The sequence below is a fragment of the Scyliorhinus torazame genome, chromosome 7 (genome assembly GCF_047496885.1).
Source record: "Scyliorhinus torazame isolate Kashiwa2021f chromosome 7, sScyTor2.1, whole genome shotgun sequence".
NCBI classification, from domain to species: domain Eukaryota; kingdom Metazoa; phylum Chordata; class Chondrichthyes; order Carcharhiniformes; family Scyliorhinidae; genus Scyliorhinus; species Scyliorhinus torazame.
The window spans coordinates 1,813,196-1,836,383 of record NC_092713.1 but is presented as its reverse complement, the minus strand read 5'-3'; the positions used below and the strand labels follow the sequence as shown (position 1 = coordinate 1,836,383).

The window sequence follows — 23,188 nt, the reverse complement described above, 5'->3', positions numbered from 1 at the left end:
TGCCCACTCCCCACACACACTGCCCCCTCCCCACACACACTCCCCCCTCCCCACACACACTGCCCACTCCCCACACACACTGCCCCCTCCCCACACACACTCCCCCCTCCCACACACACTCCCCCCTCCCCACACACACTCCCCCCCACCCCACACACACTCCCCCCTCCCCACACACACTCCCCCCTCCCCACACACACACTGCCCCCTCCCCCCTCCCCACACACACTCCCCCCTCCCCACACACACTCCCCCCTCCCCACACACACTCCCCCCTCCCCACACACACTGCCCCCTCCCCCCTTCCCTCACACACTCCCCCCTCCCCACACACACTCCCCCCTCCCCACACACACTGCCCCCTCCCCACACACACTGCCCCCTCCCCTCACACACTCCCCCCTCCCCACACACACTGCCCCCTCCCCACACACACTCCCCCCTCCCCACACACACTGCCCCCTCCCCACACACACTGCCCCCTCCCCACACGCACTGCCCCCTCCCCTCACACAATCCCCCCTCCACACAAACACACCTCTCCCCACACACACTCCCCCCTCCCCACACACACTCCCCCCTCCCCACACACACTCCCCCCTCCCCACACACACAGCCCCCTCCCCCTCCCCACACTGCCCCCTCCCCTCACACGCTCCCCCCTCCCCACACACACAGCCCCCTCCCCCGTCCCCTCACACACTGCCCCCTTCCCACACACACTCCCCCCTCCCCACACACACTCCCCCCCTCCCCACACACACTCCCCCCTCCCCACACACACTCCCCCCTCCCCACACACACTCCCCCGTCCCCACACACACTCCCCCCTCCCCACACACACTCCCCCCTCCCTACACACACAGCCCCCTCCCCACACACACTCCCCTCCTCCCCACACACACTCCCCCCTCCCCACACACACTCCCCCCTCCACACACACACTCCCCCCTCCACACACACACTCCCCCCTCCCCACACTCACTGCCCCCTACCCCCTCCCCACACACTCTCCCCCCTCCTCTCACACACTCCCCCCTCCCCACACACACTCCCCCCTTCCCACACACACAGCCCCCTCCCCACACACACTCCCCCCTCACCACACACACTCCCCCCTCCCCACACACACAGCACCCTCCCCACACACACAGCCCCCTCCCCACACACACTCCCCCCTCCCCACACACACTGCCCCCTCCCCACACACACTCCCCCCTCCCCACACACACAGCCCCCTCCCCACACACACTCCCCCCTCACCACACACACTCCCCCCTCCCCACACACACAGCCCCCTCCCCACACACACAGCCCCCTCCACACACACACTCCCCCCTCCACACACACACTCCCCCCTCCCCACACTCACTGCCCCCTACCCCCTCCCCACACACTCTCCCCCCTCCTCTCACACACTCCCCCCTCCCCACACACACTCCCCCCTTCCCACACACACAGCCCCCTCCCCACACACACTCCCCCCTCACCACACACACTCCCCCCTCCCCACACACACAGCCCCCTCCCCACACACACAGCCCCCTCCCCACACACACTCCCCCCTTCCCACACACACAGCCCCCTCCCCACACACACTCCCCCCTCACCACACACACTCCCCCCTCCCCACACACACAGCCCCCTCCCCACACACACAGCCCCCTCCCCACACACACTCCCCCCTCCCCACACACACTGCCCCCTCCCCTCACACACTCCCCCCTCCCACACACACTCACCCCTCCCCACACACACAGCCCCCTCCCCCCTCCCCTCACACACTCCACCCTCCCCTCACACACTGCCCCCTCCCCCCTCCCCACACACATTGCCCCCTCGCCCCTCCCCACACACACTGCCCCCTCCCCGCACACACTGCCCCCTCCCCACACACACTCCCCCCTCCCCACACACGCCCCCTCCCCACACACTCCCACCTCCCCACACACACTGCCCCCTACCCCCTCCCCACACACACTCCCCCCTCCCCTCACACACTCCCCCCTCCCCACACACACTCCCCCCTCCCCACACACACATCCCCCTCCCCACACACACAGCCCCCTCCCCCTCCCCACACACTCTCCCCCCTCCCCACACACACTGCCCCCTCCCCACACACACTCCCCCCTCCCCACACACACTCCCCCCCTCCCCACACACACTCCCCCCCCTCCCCACACACACTCCCCCCTCCCCACACACACTCCCCCCTCCCCACACACACTCCCCCCTCCCCACACATACAGCCACCTCCCCCTCCCCTCACACACTCCACCCTCCCCTCACACACTGCCCCCTTCCCCCTCCCCACACACACTGCCCCCTGCCCCCTCCCCACACACACTGCCCCCTCCCCACACACACACACCCCTCCCCTCACACACTCCCCCCTCCCCACACACACTGCCCCCTCCCCACACACACTGCCCCCTCCCCACACACACTGCCCCTCCCCACACCCCCCCCCCTCCCCTCACACACTCCTCCCTCCCCACACATACTGCCCCCTACCCCCTCCCCACACACACTCCCCCCTCCCCTCACACACTCCCCCCTCCCCACACACACTCCCCCCTCCCCACACACACATCCCCCTCCCCACACACACAGCCCCCTCCCCCTCCCCACACACTCTCCCCCCTCCCCACACACACTGCCCCCTCCCCACACACACTCCCACCTCCCCACACACACTCCCCCCTCCCCACACACACAGCCCTCTCCCCACACACACAGCCCCCTCCCCACACACACTCCCCCCTCCCCACACACACTCCCCCCTCCCCACACACACTCACCCCCTCCCCTCACACACTCCCACCTCCCCACACACACAGCCCCCTCCCCACACACACTCCCACCTCCCCACACACACTCCCCCCTCCCCACACACACTCCCCCCTCCCCACACACACTCCCCCCTCCCCCTCACACTCCCCCCTCCCCCTCACACTCCCCCCTCCCCACACACTCCCACCTCCCCACACACACTGCCCCCTCCCTTACACAATCCCCCCTCCCCTCACACACTGCCCCCTCCCCACACACACTGCCCCCTCCCCACACACACTGCCCCCTCCCCACACACAATCCCCCCTCCCCTCACACACTCCCCCCTCCCCACACACACTCCCCCCTCCCCACACACACTCCCCCCTCCCCACACACACTCCCCCCTCCCCACGCACACTCCCCCTCCCCACACACACTCCCCCCTCCCCACACACTCCCACCTCCCCACACACACTGCCCCCTCCCCCCTCCCCACACACACTCCTCCCTCCCCACACACACTCCCCCCTCCCCACACACACTCCCCCCTCCCAACACACACTCCCCCCTCCCAACACACACTCCCCCCTCCCCACACACACTGCCCACTTCCCGACACACTCTCCCCCCTCCCCACACACACTCCCCCCTCCCCACACACACTCCCCCCTCCCCACACACACTCCCCCCTCCCAACACACACTCCCCCCTTCCAACACACACTCCCCCCTCCCCACACACACTGCCCACTTCCCGACACACACTCCCCCTCCCCACACACACTGCCCCCTCCCCACACACACTCCCCCCTCCCAACACACACTCCCCCCTCCCCACACACACTCCCCCTCCCCACACACACTGCCCCCTCCCCACACACACTCCCCCCCTCCCAACACACACTCCCCCCTCCCCACACACACTGCCCACTTCCCGACACACTCTCCCCCCTCCCCACACACACTCCCCCCTCCCCACACACACTCCCCCCTACCCACACACACTGCCCCCTCCCCCCTCCCCACACACACTCCCCCCTCCCCACACACACTGCCCCCTCCCCACACACACTACCACGTCCCCACACACACTGCCCCCTCCCCACACACTCCCCCCTCCCCACACACACTCCCCCGTCCCCACACACACTGCCCACTTCCCGACACACACTCCCCCCTCCCCACACACACTCCCCCCTCCGCACACGCACTCCCCCCTACCCACACACACTGCCCCCTCCCCCCTCCCCTCACACACTGCCCCCTCCCCACACACACTGCACCCTCCCCACACACAATCCCCCCTCCCCTCACACACTCCCCCCTCCCCTCACACCCCCGCCTCCCCTTACACTCTCCCCCCTCCCCTCACACACTGCCCCCTCCCCCCTCACAGTCCCCCCTCCCCACACACTCCCACCTCCCCACACACACTGCCCCCTCCCCTCACACAATCCCCCCTCCCCTCACACACTGCCCCCTCCCCACACACACTGCCCCCTCCCCACACACAATCCCCCCTCCCCTCACACACTCCCCCCTCCCCATACACACTCCCCCCTCCCCACACACACTCCCCCCTCCCCACACACACTCCCCCCTCCCCACACACACTCCCCCCTCCCCACACACTCCCACCTCCCCACACACACTGCCCCCTACCCCTCCCCGCACACACTCCCCCCTCCCCACACACACTCCCCCCTCCCCACACACACTCCCCCCTCCCCACACACACTGCCCCCCCCTCCCCACACACACTGCCCCCTCCCCCCTCCCCACACACACTGCCCCCTTCCCACACACAATCCCCCCTCCCCTCACACACATCCCCCCTCCCCACACACACTCCCCCCTCCCCACACACACTCCCCCCTCCCCACACACCCCCCCCCCCACACACACTCCCCCCTCCCCACACACTCCCACCTCCCCACACACACTCCCCCCTCCCCACACACATTCCCCCTCCCCACACACACTGCCCCCTCCCCCCTCCCCTCACACACTCCCCCCTCCCCACACACACTCCCCCCTCCCCACACACACTCCCCCCTCCCCACACACACTCCCCCCTCCCCTCACACTCCCCCCTCCCCTCACACCCCCCCAGCCGGTGGGGCACCAACCACTCCGCCGCGGGCCTAGCCCCTAAGGGTGTGGGCTTGGGCCCTAAAGGTGCTGAGGAATCCGTACCTTTGGGGCGGCCAGACGCCGGAGTGGTTTACGCAGGGACCCCCCGCCGGGACCCCCGCCCCGCCGGGTGGCGGAGAATCCCGCCCAATGAATGTAAACTAACGAGAAACTTAAAGGCAGATTGTAAGAGCCTCTTTAAGTGTTTGAAAAGGAAAAGATTATCAAAGACACATCTGGCCAGTTACAGGAGAATTTATAATGGAGAATAGAGAAATGGTGGAGGATGTACAAGACTTACATCTGCCTTCACAGAGGAAGATGCAGAAAATCTCACAGAGATACCAGGCAACCAATAGTTTGGAAATTGCCTCCGTTTGTATTGTCAAAAAAGTGACAAGATTTGTGAAAATGCGGAACTGCCAGAAATTAATATTAATAAAGAGGTGGTGCTCAAAAAATTAATTTTATTGGTCGTTGATAAATCTCATGGAGAAACCGAGCTACATCACATAGTGCTGAACGAGGGGGCAATAGAGATAGTGGGGGGTGCGTTGGTGCTAATCTTTCCAAATTCTACAGGTTCTGGAAAAGGTCCTGCAGATTGGAGGGTAGAAAATAGAGAGAATAGAGAACTACAGACCCGTTAGTTTGACAACAGTAGTTGGAAAAACGTTATAATCGATTATAAAGGAAGTGATAACTTGATACTTGGAAAATATTGGTGAAATTTCCCCTCAAAGGGGAAAGCAGATGATAATCACCTGGGACCATGGAGACTTTACTTTACCATATAAATGATGTGGATGTGGGGACCAAATGGAATATTTCCAAATTTGCAGCTGACACAGTGAGGAGGATTCAAGGGAACTTGGAGAAGCTAAGTGAATGGGCAAAGGACATGGCCCCAAGAAAAGGCATTAATGACTCAGATTCCTTCGTCAGCTCCTTCCAAACCCACGACCACCACCATTTCGAAGGACAAGAGCAGCAGATACCTGGGAACCCCACCACCTGGAGGTTCCCCTCCAAGTCACTCACCGCCCTGACTTGGAAATATATCGCCGTTCCTTCACTGTCGCTGGGGCAACATCCTCTCTAACAACACTGTGGCAGCTCACCAATTAGGGATGGGCAATTAGTGTTGGCCTGGCCATCGAAGCCAAAAGCCTTTGAATAAATTTTAAAAATATTGTCCTGAACTCTGTCAAGTCATAAACACCTGATAACTGTTGTGTTGACAAAACAGGCTGACCTTTGATCTCCCTTCTTGGTCGCCAGGGTGAAGCAGGTGCTGAGGGACCGCCAGGAAAGACCGGCCCAGTGGGACCTCAGGGACCTCCAGGAAAATCAGGCCCTGAGGGATTACGAGGAATTCCCGGCCCTGTTGTAAGTTCAAACACGGAAAACACTGGAAACCTTTCATGTTTGAATTGGCTTTTGATATGAGATGGAATTGACGGAATTATTTTGTAAACAATGACTCTTGATATATTCTGCAGGGTGAGCAAGGCCTCCCTGGACCACCTGGTCAAGATGGACCACCTGGACCCATGGTGAGTGAATATTTGGATGTTGTTGTTGTGTCGTCTGTCTGTGGGGCAGTTACAGACAGTCACATGAATCACACATTGAAATGTTTCCTCAGTCTTTGAAATGGTGAAACATATTGGGCGTCATTCTCTGACCCCCCGCCGGGTCGGAGAAGCGCCGGGGGCTGCCGTGAATCCCGCCCCCGCTGGTTGCCGAAGTCTCCGGTACCGGATATTCGGCGGGGGCGGGAATCGGGCCGCGCCGGTTGGCGGGCCCCCTCGCTCGATTCTCTGGCCCGGATGGGCCGAAGTCCCGCCGATAAATTGCCTGTCCCGCCGGCGTAAATTAAAGCACCTATTTACCGGCGGGACAAGGCGACGCGGGCGGGCTCCGGGGTCCTGGGGGGGGGGGCGCAGGGCGATCTGGCCCCGGGGGGGTGCCCCCACGGTTGCCGGGCCCGCGATCGGGGCCCACCGATCCGCGGGCGGGCCTGTGCCGTGGGGGCACTCTTTCCCTTCCGCCTCCGCCACGGTCTCCACCATGGCGGAGGCGGAAGAGACACCCTCCACTGCGCATGCGCGGGAAACTGTCGGCGGCCGCTGACGCTCTCACGCATGCGCCGCCCGGAGATGTCATTTCCGCGCCGGCTGATGGGGCAACAAAGGCCGTTTCCGCCAGCTGGCGGGGCGGAAATCCCTCCGGCGCCGGCCTAGCCCCTCAATGTTGGGGCTCGGCCCCCAATGATGCGGAGCATTCCGCACCTTTGGGGCAGCGCGATGCCCGTCTGATTGGCGCCGTTTTGGGCGCCAGTCGGCGGACATCGTGCCGTTTCCGGATAATTTCGCCCATTGTGTTGGACACAGAATAATCACCAGCTGATGGGAAAGTGTGGTTTGAGTGTATCACCAATACTGCCATTCTAACTCGAACCTTCTTGCCCTAGGGTCCCCCTGGTTTGCCAGGATTGAAGGGGGTTCCAGGAAGCAAGGGAGAGAAGGTGAGTTAGTTTGATGTGAAATGTGTTACTCAGCAGTCCTGCCAATCAGGCTCTAATCTTCATCTTTAGTCAATGTTGAACCTGTTTCAGATTCAAATTGTTAATTTGCCAATGATTCTGTTTTGTAATGAAAAGTTCAATTCTTTTTTCGGGTAGGGACACCCGGGATTGATTGGATTGATTGGACCACCAGGTGAACAGGGTGAGAAGGGAGACCGAGGCCTTCCAGGCCTTCAGGGAACCCCAGGAACCAAGGGAGACTCAGTAAGTAAATCTCACTAACTACTCCTAGTTGTGGACACACAAAGAACAATCCAGCACAGGAACAGGCCCTTCGGCCCTCCAAGCCTGTACCGGTCATGATACCAACCTTGGCCAAAACCCTCAGCACTTCCTTGTGCCGTTTCCCTCTATACCCGTCCTATCCATGGATTTGTCAAGATGCCTTTTGAACGCCGTTAATGTATCTGTTTCCACAACCTCCCCTGGCAACGCGTTCCAGGCACTCACCACCCTCTGTGTAAAAAACCTGCCTCGCACATCTCCTCTAAACTTGCCCCACGGACCTTAAACCTATGCCCCCTAGTGACTGACCCCCCCCCCCCCCCCCCCACCCTGGGAAAGAGTGCCTGCCCAGCCACTCTATCCATGCCCCTCATAATCTTGTAGCTCTCTATCAGGTCACCCCTCAACCTCCGTCTTTCTAATGGAAACAGTCCGAGTCTATTCAGCCTCTCCACATAACTAACACCCTCCAGACCAGGCAACATCCTGGTAAACCTCCTCTGCACCCTCTCCAAAGCCTCCACATCTTTCTGGTAGTGTGGCGACCAGAATTGTGCGCAATATTCTAAGTGCGGCCTTACCAAGGTTCTATACAACTGTAGCATGACTTGCCAGTTTTTATACTCGATGCCCCGTCCAATGAAGGCAAGCATTCCGTCTGCTTTCTTGACAACTTGTGTTGCCATCTTCAAAGATCTGTGGACCGGCACATCCAGATCTCTCTGACAGTGCAGCGGGATCAGGGGTGAGCTGGCAAGATGGATACAGAACTGGCTAGGCCATAGAAGGCAGAGGGTAGCAATGGAGGGATGCTTTTCTCATTGGAGGGCTGTGACCAGTGGTGTTCCACAGGGATCAGTGCTGGGACCTTTGCTCTTTGTAGTATATATAAATGATTTGGAGGAAAATGTAACTGGTCTGATCAGTAAGTTTGCAGACGACACAAAGGTTGGTGGAATTGCGGATAGCGATGAGGACTGTCTGAGGATACAGCAGGATTTAGATTGTCTGGAGACTTGGGCGGAGAGATGGCAGATGGAGTTTAATCCGGACAAATGTGAGGTAATGCATTTTGGAAGGTCTAATGCAGGTAGGGAATATACAGTGAATGGTAGAACCCTCAAGAGTAGAGGGGTCAATTACTAGGGGGCATAGGTTTAAGGTGAGAGGGGCAAGGTTTAGAGTAGATGTACGAGGCAAGTTTTTTACGCAGAGGGTAGTGGGTGCCTGGAACTCGGTACCGGAGGAGGTAGTGGAAGCAGGGACGATAGTGACATTTAAGGGGCATCTTGACAAATACATGAATAGGATGGGAATAGAAGGATACGGACCCAGGAAGTGTAGAAGATTGTAGTTTAGTCGGGCAGTATGGTCGGCACGGGCTTGGAGGGCCGAATGGCCTGTCCCTGTGCTGTACATTTCTTTGTTCTTTGTTCTTTGATCGTATTGAATTGGGGAGCAGGCTCGATGGGCCGAGTGGCCTGCTCCTGCTCCTATTTCCTGTGTTCCAATAGCACTGCTTTGTGTCGGTTTTCTGTAATTGGTGGAACTGTTTGAAGGGGCTGAATGGCCCCCCTCTTCTGTTTGGTTCTTCACATCTGTCTGAGGATCCACCTCACCTTTAATCGGCTGTCAGACGTCAGCAGCTGAATTTTTACCAACGTCAGTTTGAAGTTTAAAAGGAAATAAGATTTGAAGTGAGGCAAAGGAGTTGGACTGGGTCTATCCAGTGAGATTGGCCCTTAAAACCTTCCCACGGTGATTCACAGGAGGTATTTGGACAGATGACAGGGTGACGAGGTTAGTTTTAAGGAATGTTTTTCAGAGAAGTGAAGGTTGAGGGAGGGAATTTCCAGGAACTGGCAGCTGAATTCTGAGCCGGCAGATTGGGGGTTGCTGAAGAGGCTGGAATTGGGACGTGGGCATGGGGCTGACGGAGGAGATCAGGACCGACATGGCCATGGGGAGCTGGAAACAAATGTTTGATACAGAAAAAGTTATAAAAACGTCGGTTAATTTTCATCCCCAAACAGATGCCTGTGTTTGTTGATTTGTCGTTGCTAACATTTTCTGTTTCTTTCCAGGGTATTACCGGAACCTCAGGACCTCTTGGGCCCCCCGGACCCCCTGGTTTGCCTGTGAGTAAGAAAGAGGAATTTTAACGAGTTCCTCAGAAACAAGCTACTGATTTTCAGTCTTCAGAATGTGGCATTGGCCCCAGTGAGAGGCGGAGTGACAGGAAATGGGCAAGATGTTCCCGATGGTGGGACCTTCCAGTCCCGCCCGAGGCCCCCCAGCCCCCCCACCCCGCCTGCAGCGGAGAAGGCGAGCCACCCAAAACACCAGCGGAATCAGGCAGTGCCGAGCTGTCCCCTGCGCTGGAAATCGCCCCATGGTGCGGGGGGGGGGGCACTCCCGTCCAGAGAGGAGTGGTTAATGGGGATTTCCCGAATTGGAGAGAGGTTTTTGAGGTGTTCTCCAGGGGTCAATGTTGGGACGTTTGCTTTTCCAAATGTTTACCGGATGTTTATTACTGAACTAAAAAGATAGATGCCTTGCTAAAGAATAAAGGGATTCGGGATATGGTGTATGGGCCGGAGAGTGGAGCTGAGTCCACAAAAGATCAGCCATGATCTCATTGAATGGTGGAGCAGGCTCGAGGGGCCAGATGGCCGACTCCTGCTCCTAGTTCTTATGTTCTTGTGTTCTAACTAGAGCTTGGTGTTCAGAACATGGGGCGGGATTCTCCGCAAACGATGTCCGCTACCCGGCGCCACAAACGGCGCGAGTCCGGCGTCGGGCCACTCCAATTCTCTGCACCTTTAGGGGCCAAACCCCCACCTTGAGGGGCTAGGCCCGCGCCGGAGTGGATTCCGCTCCGCCTGCTGGCGGGAAAGGCCTTTAGCGCCACACCAGCCGGGGAAGAAAGGACTTCGCCGGGCGACACATGCGCGGGATCGTCAGCGGCCACTCACGTCATCCATGTGCAGGGGAGGGGGTCTCTTCCGCCTCCGCCATAGTGGAGACCATAGCGAAGGCGGAAGAAAAAGAGTGCCCCCACGACACAGGCCCGCCCGCGGATCTGTGGGCCCCGATCGCGGGCCAGGCCACCGTGGGGGCACCCCCCGGGGTCAGATTGCCCCGCGCCCCCCCCCAGGACCTCGGAGCCCGCCCACGCCGCCTGGTCCCGCCGGTAAATACCAGGTTTGATTTACGCCGGCGGGACAGGCAATTTCTGGGCGGGACTTCGGCCCATCCGGGCCGGAGAATCCAGCGGGGGGGGCCCGCCAACCGGCGCGGCCCGATTCTCGCCCCCGCCCAATCTCCGGTACCGGAGACTTCGGCGGGGGCGGGATTCACGGCGGCCAACGGCCATTCTCCCACCCGGCGGGGGGTCGGAGAATGACGCCCAGGATCAAATAAGGGGTAAAATTCTTGAAGGGGTGCAGGAGCAGAGGGACCTGGGTGTATCAGTGCACAGATCAGTAGCAGAACAGGGGGAGAGCGCGGTTAAAGTAGACATTATCCTGGGCTTTATCAATAGGGGCAGAGAGTGCGTCAGCAAGGAGGTTAAACTTGTATCAGTCACCAGCTCTGCCTCAGCTATTGTGCACAGTTCTGGGCGCCGCACATTGGGAACGATGTGACGGCATTGGAGAGAGAACAGGGGCGAGATTCTCCGACCCCCTGCCGGGTTGGAGAATCGCTGGGGGCTGCCGCGAATCCCACCCCTGCCGGTTGCCGAAGTCTCCGGTACCGGATATTCGGCGGGGGCGGGAATCGGGCCGCGCCGGTTGGCGGGCCCCCCCGCTGGATTCTCCGGCCCGGATGGGCCGAAGTCCCGCCGATAAATTGCCTGTCCCGCAGGCGTGGATTAAACCACCTTTTGAACGGCGGGACAAGGCGGTGCGGGCGGCTCCGGGGTCCTGGGGGGGGCGCGGGGGGATCTGGCCCCGGGGGTGTCCCCACGGTGGCCTGGCCCGCGATCGGGGCCCACTGATCTGCGGGCGGGCCTGTGCCGTGGGAGCACTCTTTCCCTTCCACCTCCGCCACGGTCTCCACCATGGCGGAGGCGGAAGAGACGCCCTCCACTGCGCATGCGCGGGGATGCCGTGAACGGCCGCTGACGCTCCCGCGCATGCGCCGCCCGGGGATGTCATTTCCGCGCCAGCTGGCGGGGCGGAAATTCCTCCGGCGTCGGCCTAGCCCCTCAATGTTGGGGCTCGGCCCCCAAAGAGGTGGAGCATTCCGCACCTTTGGGGCGGCGCGATGCCCGTCTGATTGGTGCCGTTTTGGGCGCCAGTCGGCGGACATCGCGCCGTTTGGGGAGAATTTCGCCCAAGATTCCAGAGAACGTGCCAGGGATGAGAAACGCCAGTTGTGAAGATAGATTGGAAGAGTTTTCCAGATTTTTAATGCTAATGGGTTGAAGATTATGGAGAACGGGAGGGACTGTGGAGATATGGAGATAAGACCAGGATATGGTCAGCCATGATCGAATGGCGGAGCAGACTCGATGGGCCAAATGGTCTAATTCTGCTCCTATATGTTCTGAACTTCTAAATAATTTGGGACTGGTTTCCTTGGAGATGAGAAGGCAGAGAGGAGATCTGATAGAGATATTGAGAATTATAGAGGGTTTGGACAGAGCAGACAGACAGAAACTTCCCATTTATAAAATGATCCAGAATGAGAGGGGGCACATTAAAGTAATTGGCAAAGAAAGCAAAATGGACAGGAAGAAAATGTTTTCACACAGCGAGTGGTTCAGGTGTGGGATGCACTGTCTGAGAGCGTGGTGGAGGCCGGTGCAGTCGGGCAGTTCAGAGGGAATCAGTTCATTCTCCAAAAAGAATCAATGTGCAGGGGTGTGGCGAGAAGGCGGGAGAATGGAAATTGGTGATGGTTTAACTGAGAGGTTGACAAGCCTGGCCTCGTTCTGTCAGAAAGAGAATGCTGAGGGTCACCAGAAGAATCTTTGTAAGTAATGGAAAGTATTGGTGAGTTAAACATGGCAGGAACGGCACGGTGACACAGTGCTTAGCACTGCTACCTCACAGCGCCAGGGTCCCGGGTCGGCACGGTGACACAGTGCTTAGCACTGCTACCTCACAGCGCCAGGGACCCGGGTCGGCACGGTGACACAGTGCTTAGCACTGCTACCTCACAGCGCCAGGGACCCGGGTCGGCACGGTGACACAGTGCTTAGCACTGCTACCTCACAGCGCCAGGGTCCCGGGTCAGCACGGTGACACAGTGCTTAGCACTGCTACCTCACAGCGCCAGGGACCCGGGTCGGCACGGTGACACAGTGCTTAGCACTGCTACCTCACAGCGCCAGGGACCCGGGTCGGCACGGTGGCACAGTGCTTAGCACTGCTACCTCACAGCGCCAGGATCCCGGGTCGGCACGGTGACACAGTGGTTAGCGCTGCTGCCTCACAGCTCCAGGGTCCCAGGTTCGATTCCGGCTTGGGTCACTGTCTGTGCGGAGTCTGCACATCCTCCCCGTGTCTACGTGGGTTTCCTCCGGGTGCTCCGGTTTCCTCCCACAGTCCAAAGATGTGCAGGTTAGGTGGGGTTAGGGAGATAGGGCGGGGGGTTGGGTAGAGGTAGGGGGCTCTTTCAGAGCGTCGGTATAGACTCGAGGAGCTGAATGGCCTCTCTGCACTGAACAGATTTTATGGGATTCTTTTCTGTTTTCCTTTGTGGTGAGAGAAAGACCCAGAGATCCAGCCGGAGATTCAGGAGAAATGTCTTTACCCAGCGAGTGTGGAGAATGTGGGACTCGCTCCCACGGAGAGGGGAGAATGTGGGACTCGCTCCCACAGGGAGTGGGGAGAATGTGGAACTCGCTCCCACGGAGAGGGGGAATGTGGGACTCACTCCCACAGGGAGTGAGGAGAATGTGGGACTCGCTCTCACAGGGAGTGGGGAGAATGTGGGACTAGCTCCCACAGGGAGTGGGGAGAATGTGGGACTCGCTCCCACAGGGAGTGGGGAGAATGTGGGACTCGCTCCCACAGGGAGTGGGGAGAATGTGGGACTCGCTCCCACAGGGAGTGGGGAGAATGTGGGACTCCCACAGGGAGTGTGGAGAATGTGGGACTCGCTCCCACAGGGAGTGGGGAGAATGTGGGACTCGCTCCCACAGGGAGTGAGGAGAATGTGGGACTCGCTCCCACAGGGAGTGGGGAGAATGTGGAACTCGCTCCCACAGGGAGTGGGGAGAATGCGGAACTCGCTCTCACAGGGAGTGGGGAGAATGCGGAACTCGCTCTCACAGGGAGTGGGGAGAATGTGGGACTCCCACAGGGAGTGTGGAGAATGTGGGACTCGCTCCCACGGAGAGGGGAGAATGTGGGACTCGCTCCCACAGGGAGTGGGGAGAATGTGGGACTCCCACAGGGAGTGTGGAGAATGTGGGACTCGCTCCCACGGAGAGGGGAGAATGTGGGACTCGCTCCCACAGGGAGTGGGGAGAATGTGGAACTCGCTCCACGGAGAGGGGGAATGTGGGACTCACTCCCACAGGGAGTGAGGAGAATGTGGGACTCGCTCTCACAGGGAGTGGGAGAATGTGGGACTCGCTCCCACAGGGAGTGGGGGAGAATGCGGGACTCGCTCTCACAGGGAGTGGGGAGAATGTGGGACTCCCACAGGGAGTGTGGAGAATGTGGGACTCGCTCCCACAGGGAGTGGGGAGAATGTGGGACTCGCTCCCACAGGGAGTGAGGAGAATGTGGGACTCGCTCCCACAGGGAGTGGGGAAAATGCGGAACTCGCTCTCACGGGGAGTGAGGAGAATGTGGGACTCCCACAGGGAGTGTGGAGAATGTGGGACTCGCTCCCACAGGGAGTGGGGAGAATGCGGGACTCGCTCCCACAGGGAGTGGGGAGAATGTGGGACTCGCTCCCACAGGGAGTGGGGAGAATGTGGAACTCGCTCCCACAGGGAGTGGGGAGAATGTGGAACTCGCTCCCACAGGGAGTGGGGAGAATGCGGAACTCGCTCTCACAGGGAGTGGGGAGAATGTGGGACTCGCTCTCACAGGGAGTGGGGAGAATGTGGAACTCGCTCCCACAGGGAGTGGGGAGAATGTGGAACTCGCTCCCACAGGGAGTGGGGAGAATGCGGAACTCGCTCCCACAGGTAGTGGGGAGAATGTGGGACTTGCTCCCACGGGGAGTGGGGAGAATGTGGGACTCGCTCCCACAGGGAGTGTGGAGAATGTGGGACTCGCTCCCACAGGGAGTGGGGAGAATGTGGAACTCGCTCCCACAGGGAGCGGGGAGAATGTGGGACTCGCTCCCACAGGGAGTGGGGAGAATGTGGGACTCACTCCCACAGGGAGAGGGGAGAATGCGGAACTCGCTCCCACAGGGAGTGGGGAGAATGTGGGACTCACTCCCACAGGGAGAGGGGAGAATGTGGGACTCGCTCCCACAGGGAGTGGGGAGAATGTGGAACTCGCTCCCACAGGGAGAGGGGAGAATGTGGGACTCGCTCCACAGGGAGTGGGGAGAATGCGGAACTCGCTCCCACAGGGAGTGGGGAGAATGTGGGACTCACTCCCACAGGGAGTGGGGAGAATGCGGAACTCGCTCTCACAGGGAGTGGGGAGAATGTGGGACTCGCTCCCACAGGGAGTGGGGAGAATGTGGGACTCGCTCCCACAGGGAGTGGGGGAGAATGCGGAACTCGCTCCACAGGGAGTGGGGAGAATGTGGGACTCGCTCCCACAGGGAGTGGGGAGAATGTGGGACTCGCTCCCATAGGGAGTGGGGAGAATGTGGGACTCGCTCCCACAGGGAGTGGGGAGAATGTGGGACTCGCTCCCACAGGGAGTGGGGAGAATGTGGGACTCGCTCCACAGGGAGTGGGGAGAATGTGGGACTCGCTCCCACAGGGACTGCGGAGAATGTGGGACTCGCTCCCACAGGGAGCGGCAAGAATGTGGGACTTACTCCCACAGGGAGTGGGGAGAATGTGGGACTCACTCCCACAGGGAGTGGGGAAAATGTAAGACTCCCACAGGGAGTGGGGAGAATGTGGAACTCGCTCCCACAGGGAGTGGGGAGAATGTGGGACTCGCTCCCGCAGGGAGCGGGGAGAATGTGGGACTCGCTCCCACAGGGAGTGGGAGAATGTGGAACTCGCTCCCACAGGGACTGCGGAGAATGTGGGACTCGCTCCCACAGGGAGTGGGGAGAATGTGGGACTCGCTCCCACAAGGAGTGGGGAGAATGTGGGACTCGCTCCCACAGGGAGTGGGGAGAATGTGGGACTCGCTCCCACAGGGAGTGGGGAGAATGTGGAACTCGCAGGGAGTGGGGAGAATGTGGAATTCGCTCCCACAGGGAGTGGGGAGAATGTGGGATTCACTCCCACAGGGCGTGGGGAGAATGTGGAACTCGCAGGGAGTGGGGAGAATGTGGAATTCGCTCCCACGGGGCGCGGGGAGAATGAGGGACTCGCTCCCACAGGGAGTGGGGAGAATGTGGGACTCGCTCCCACAGGGAGTGGGGTGAATGTGGAACTCGCTCCCACAGGGAGTAGGGAGAAGGTGGTACTCGCTCCCACAGGGAGTGGGGAGAATGTGGGACTCGCTCCCACAGGGAGTGGGGAGAATGTGGGACTCGCTCCCACAGGGACTGCGGAGAATGTGGGACTCGCTCCCACAGGAGTGGGGAGAATGTGGGACTCGCTCCCACAGGGACTGCGGAGAATGTGGGACTCGCTCCCACAGGGAGTGGGGAGAATGTGGGACTCGCTCCCACAAGGAGTGGGGAGAATGTGGGACTCGCTCCCACAGGGAGTGGGGAGAATGTGGGACTCGCTCCCACAGGGAGTGGGGAGAATGTGGAACTCGCAGGGAGTGGGGAGAATGTGGAATTCGCTCCCACAGGGAGTGGGGAGAATGTGGGATTCACTCCCACAGGGCGTGGGGAGAATGTGGAACTCGCAGGGAGTGGGGAGAATGTGGAATTCGCTCCCACGGGGCGCGGGGAGAATGAGGGACTCGCTCCCACAGGGAGTGGGGTGAATGTGGGACTCGCTCCCACAGGGAGTGGGGTGAATGTGGAACTCGCTCCCACAGGGAGTAGGGAGAAGGTGGTACTCGCTCCCACAGGGAGTGGGGAGAATGTGGGACTCGCTCCCACAGGGAGTGGGGAGAATGTGGGACTCGCTCCCACAGGGAGTGGGGAGAATGTGGGACTCGCTCCCACAGGGAGTGGGGTGAATGTGGAACTCGCTCCCACGGGGAGTGGGGAGAATGTGGGACTCGCTCCCACGGGGAGTGGGGAGAATGTGGGGCTCGCTCCCACAGGGAATGGGGAGAATGTGGAACTCGCTCCCACAGGGAGTAGGGAGAAGGTGGTACTCGCTCCCACGGGGAGTGGGGAGAATGCGGAACTCGCTCCCACGGGGAGTGGGGAGAATGTGGGGCTCGCTCCCACGGGGAGTGGGTGTAGTGAATGGTGTTGAGACATTGAAGTTGGATAAACACATGAGGGGGGAGGAACAGAAGGAGGTGCTGATAGTGAGAGAGGAAAAGGGGGAGCGGGGGGGGCCCATGTGGGGCAGAAACACCGGCAGGGAGTTGATGGGCCGAAAGGTCTGTCCCTGTGCGCAACGGCAGGGTGGCGCAGTGGTTAGCACTGCTATTTAATGGCGCTGAGGACCCAGGTTCGATCTCGGCTCTGGGTCACTGTCCGTGTGGAGTTTGCACATTCTCCCCGTGTCTGCGTGGGTTTCGTCCCCACAACCTAAAAATGTGCCGGGTAGGTGGATTGAACACGCTAAATTGCCCCCTAATTGGATAAAATTGCATTGAGTACTCTAAATTTATGGAAAAAAAAGTTCTCTTCCTCTGCCGCAAGTCTGTCTACAGCTGTGCTTGGAATAAAGATTCTTTTCATTGCTTCTGGAACATTCCCTGAAGAATAAGACCAACAGCTAAATGAAATTGTTGCAGCGTCACTGGCCATGGAACACTGATTGAATCAGTTTCTCTGTGAATCTCAGTTGATGAAATGTTTGTGTTTTGAAGAGTTTCTGAGTTCTGTCTGTTTTTTCACAGGGTCCACTGGGTCCTAAAGGTTCCAAGGGTTCGTCGGTGAGTGATCACAAACATTTTGTCTTTCTTTCATTTCTCTTCAAAATGATCGGACCAATTTTCACCACTGAGCTGATTCGCTGGAGTCAGAAAACTTTGCAACGCACTTCATCCTCGGTGTAACATTCAGTGATACAGTTTCCATCCCAGAGGCTGGGGGCAGGATACAGTTTCCATCCCAGAGGCTGGGGGCAGGATACAGTTTCCATCCCAGAGGCTGGGGGCAGGATACAGTTTGTCCGTCGGCCCTGGGAGTAAATGCCTGGTGTGTGGGAGTCGAGCTGGGCTGGTTGGAATGCTCATCTCTGTTCTCTGGGACTTGGCCCAGTTATTTTAGACACTATGACCTTCCTTCCATCAGAAGGTCAGACGTGGGGATGTTTGCGATGACTGCACAATGTTCAGCACCATTCGCGGGGACTCAGATAATGAAGCAGTCCCTGTCCAAATGCAGCAAGACCCGGACAATATCCAGGCTCGGGGCTGACAAGTGGCAAGTTGCATTCGTGCCACACAAGTGCCCGGCAATGACCATCTCCTACAAGAGAGGGTCTAACCATCACCCCTTGACATTCAATGGCATTACCATCGCTGTAACCCCCACAATCAACATCCTGGGGGTTACCATTGATCAGAAACTGAACTGGACCCAGCCACATTAATACTGTGGCTACCAGAGCAGGTCAAAGTTTAGGAATCCTACAGCGAGTAATTCGCCTCCTGACTCCCCAAAGTGTATCCACCATCCACAAGGCATAGGTCAGGAGTGTGAGGGAATACTCTCCACTTGCCTGGATGAGCGCGGCTCCAACAACACTCAAGAAGCTCGACACCATCCAGGACAAAGCTGCTTGATTAGCAACCCTTCACAAACATTCACTCCCCCACCACTGCCAAACAGTAGCAGCCGTGTGCACCATCTACAAGATGCTCTGCAGGAACTCACCAAGATTTCCTTAGACAGCACCTTCCAAACCCACAACCACCACCATGTCGAAGGACAAGAGCAGCAGATACCTGGGAACCCCACCACCTGGAGGTTCCCCTCCAAGTCACTCACCACCCTGACTGGGAAATATATCCTTCACTGTCGCTGGGGCAACATCCTGGAACTCCGTCCCTAACAGCACAGTGGGTGTACCTACACCTCAGGGACTGGAGCGGTTCAACAAGGCAGCTCACCCCCACCTTCTGAAGGGCAACTAGGGATGGGCAACTAATGCTGGTCTAGCCAGCAACGGCCACATCCTGTATGGCAAGTGTATCCTTTCTTAGATACGGAGGCCCAAACTGCACACAATACTCCAGGTGTGGTCTCACATCCTGTATAACTGCAGTAAGACATCCCTACTCCTCCAGTCCCTTTGCAATGAAGGCCAACACATCATTTATCTTCCTAACTGTTTGCTGTACCTGCACGCTTACTTTCAGCGACTGGTGTACAAGGACACCCAGGTCTGTACGTCAACATTTCCTAATCTATCACCATTTAAATAATACTCTGCCATTCTGTTTCTCCATCTGAAGTGGATGACAACATTTATCTACATTATTCTGCAGCTGCCATGTGTTTCTCCACTCACTTAACCAAAATCACCTTGAAGCCTCTTAACATCCTCCTCACAAAGTCCTGTGTCATCAGCAAAGTTGGAAATAAGACATTTGGTTTTCTCATCCACATCATTGGTGGATATTGTAAACAGCTGAGGCCCAAGTACTGATCCCTGGGGGACCCATTAGTCACTACCTGCACTTAGAAAATGACCCATTCATTCCTACTCTCTGTTTCCTGTCAGCTAACCAATTCTCAATCCGTGCCAATAGATTACCCCTATTCCCATGTACTTTAATTTTGCACACTAATCTCTTATGTGGGACTTTATCAAAAGCTTTCTGAAAATCCCAATAACTGTCTAGTCCTGTTAGAATTTTATAGTCTCTATGAGATCCCCCCTCATTCTTCTGAACTCCAGCGAGAACAATCCCAACCGAGTCAATCTCTCCTCATACGTCAGTCCCGCCATCCCTGGAATCAGTCTGGTAAACCTTCGCTGCTCTCCCTCGAGCGCAAGAACATCCTTCATCAGAGAAGGAGACCAAAACTGCACACAATACTCCAGGTGTGGCCTCACCAAGGTCCTGTACAATTGCAGCAACACATCCCTGCTTCTATACTCGAAACCTCTCGCAATGAAGGCCAACATACCATTAGCCTTCTTTACCGCCTGCTGCACCTGCATGCTTACCTTCAGCGACTGGTGCACAAGGACACCCAGGTCCCGCTGCACACTCCCCTCTCCCAATTTACGACCATTCAGGTAGTAATCTGCCTTCCTGTTTTTGCTTCCAAAGTGAATAACCTCACACTTATCCAAATTATACTGCATCTGCAATTGGTTTGCCCACTCGCCCAACCTGTCCAGATCTTGCTGTAGGATACCTGCATCCTCGTCACAATTCACTCTCCCACCTAACTTGGTATCATCTGCAAACTTTGAGATGTTACATTTTGTTCCCTCATCCAAATCATTAATATATGAAAGGAGAGGTCACCCTGTTGGGAGACTTCTATAGGCCTCCAAATAGTTCTAGGGATGTAGAGGAAAGGATGGCGAAGATGATTCTGGATAAGGGCGAAAGTAACAGGGTAGTTATTATGGGAGACTTTAACTTTCCAAATATTGACTGGAAAATATATAGTTTGAGTACATTAGATGGGTCGTTTTTTGTACAGTGTGTGCAGGAGGGTTTCCTGACACAATATGTTGACAGGCCAACAAGAGGCGAGGCCACGTTGGATTTGGTTTTGGGTAATGAACCAGGCCAGGTGTTGGATTTGGAGGTAGGAGAGCACTTTGGGGACAGTGACCACAATTCGGTGACGTTTACGTTAATGATGGAAAGGGATAAGTATACACCGCAGGGCAAGAGTTATAGCTGGGGGAAGGGCAATTATGATGCCATTAGACGTGACTTGGGGGGGATAAGGTGGAGAAGTAGGCTGCAAGTGTTGGGCACACTGGATAAGTGGAGCTTGTTCAAGGATCAGCTACTGCGTGTTCTTGATAAGTATGTACCGGTCAGGCAGGGAGGAAGGCGTCGAGCGAGGGAACCGTGGTTTACCAAAGAAGTGGAATCTCTTGTTAAGAGGAAGAAGGAGGCCTATGTGAAGATGAGGTGTGAAGTTTCAGTTGGGGCGATGGATAGTTACAAGGTAGCGAGGAAGGATCTAAAGAGAGAGCTAAGACGAGCAAGGAGGGGACATGAGAAGTATTTGGCAGGTAGGATCAAGAAAAACCCAAAAGCTTTCTATAGGTATGTCAGGAATAAGCGAATGACTAGGGAAAGAGTAGGACCAGTCAAGGACAGGGATGGGAAATTGTGTGTGGAGTCTGAAGAGATAGGCGAGAAACTAAATGAATATTTTTCGTCAGTATTCACTCAGGAAAAAGATAATGTTGTGGAGGAGAATGCTGAGACCCAGGCTAATAGAATAGATGGCATTGAGGTACGTAGGGAAGAGGTGTTGGCAATTCTGGACAGGCTGAAAATAGATAAGTCCCCGGGACCTGATGGGATTTATCCTAGGATTCTCTGGGAGGCCAGGGAAGAGATTGCTGGACCTTTGGCTTTGATTTTTATGTCATCATTGGCTACAGGAATAGTGCCAGAGGACTGGAGGACAGCAAATGTGGTCCCTTTGTTCAAAAAGGGGAGCAGAGACAACCCCGGCAACTATAGACCGGTGAGCCTCACGTCTGTAGTGGGTAAAGTCTTGGAGGGGATTATAAGAGACAAGATTTATAATCATCTAGATAGGAATACTATGATCAGGGATAGTCAGCATGGCTTTGTGAAGGGTAGGTCATGCCTCACAAACCTTATTGAGTTCTTTGAGAAGGTGTCTGAACAGGTAGACGAGGGTAGAGCAGTTGATGTGGTGTATATGGATTTCAGCAAAGCGTTTGATAAGGTTCCCCACGGTAGGCTATTGCAGAAAATACGGAGGCTGGGGATTGAGGGTGATTTAGAGATGTGGATCAGAAATTGGCGAGCTGAAAGAAGACAGAGGGTGGTGGTTGATGGGAAATGTTCAGAATGGAGTTCAGTTACAAGTGGAGTACCACAAGGATCTGTTCTGGGGCCGTTGCTGTTTGTCATTTTTATCAATGACCTAGAGGAAGGCGCAGAAGGGTGGGTGAGTAAATTTGCAGACGATACTAAAGTCGGTGGTGTTGTCGATAGTGTGGAAGGATGTAGCAGGTTACAGAGGGATATAGATAAGCTGCAGAGCTGGGCTGAGAGGTGGCAAATGGAGTTTAATGTAGAGAAGTGTGAGGTGATTCACTTTGGAAGGAATAACAGGAATGCAGAATATTTGGCTAATAGTAAAGTTCTTGGAAGTGTGGATGAGCAGAGGGATCTAGGTGTCCATGTACATAGATCCCTGAAAGTTGCCACCCAGTTGATAAGGTTGTGAAGAAGGCCTATGGAGTTTTGGCCTTTATTGGTAGAGGGATTGAGTTCCGGAGTCAGGAGGTCATGTTGCAGCTGTACAGAACTCTGGTACGGCCGCATTTGGAGCATTGCATACAGTTCTGATCACCGCATTATAGGAAGGGCGTGGAGGCCTTGGAGCGGGTGCAGAGGAGATTTACCAGGATGTTGCCTGGTATGGAGGGAAAATCTTATGAGGAAAGGCTGATGGACTTGAGGTTGTTTTCGTTGGAGAGAAGAAGGTTAAGAGGAGACTTAATAGAGGCATACAAAATGATCAGGGAGTTAGATAGGGTGGACAGTGAGAGCCTTCTCCCCCGGATGGAAATGGCTGGCACGAGGGGACATAGCTTTAAACTGAGGGGTAATCGATATAGGACAGAGGTCAGAGGTAGGTTCTTTACGCAAAGAGTAGTGAGGCCGTGGAATGCCCTACCTGCAACAGTAGTGAACTCGCCAACATTGAGGGCATTTAAAAGTTTATTGGATAAACATATGGATGATAATGGCATAGTGTAGGTTAGATGGCTTTTGTTTCGGTGCAACATAGTGGGCCGAAGGGCCTGTACTGCGCTGTATCGTTCTATGTTCTATGTTCTATATATTGTGAATAGCTGGGATCCCAGCACCTATCCCTGTGGTACCCCACTGGTTAATGCCTGTAAATCTGAAAAGGACCCATTAATCCCGACTCTGTTTCCTCTCTGCCAACCAGCTTTCTATCCATCTCAATACATTTCCCCCAATCCCATGTGCTTTAATCTTGCGCAATAATCTTTTGTGCAGGACCTTGTCAAACGCCTTCTGAAAGTCCAAATATACCACATCGACTGTCTCCCCCTTGT

At 57.0% G+C, this 23,188-nt stretch overlaps 1 protein-coding gene across 1 annotated transcript in view; it reads left to right on the top strand.

Annotated features, from left to right (window-relative positions):
* col11a1a (collagen, type XI, alpha 1a) overlaps positions 1 to 23,188 on the top strand; it is a 1,142,395-nt gene that overhangs the window by 1,082,480 nt on the left and 36,727 nt on the right. Inside the window, 2 exon segments of the mRNA XM_072510277.1 lie at positions 9,810 to 9,863; positions 17,811 to 17,846. Of these exon segments, the coding sequence (XP_072366378.1) occupies positions 9,810 to 9,863; positions 17,811 to 17,846 (90 nt within the window).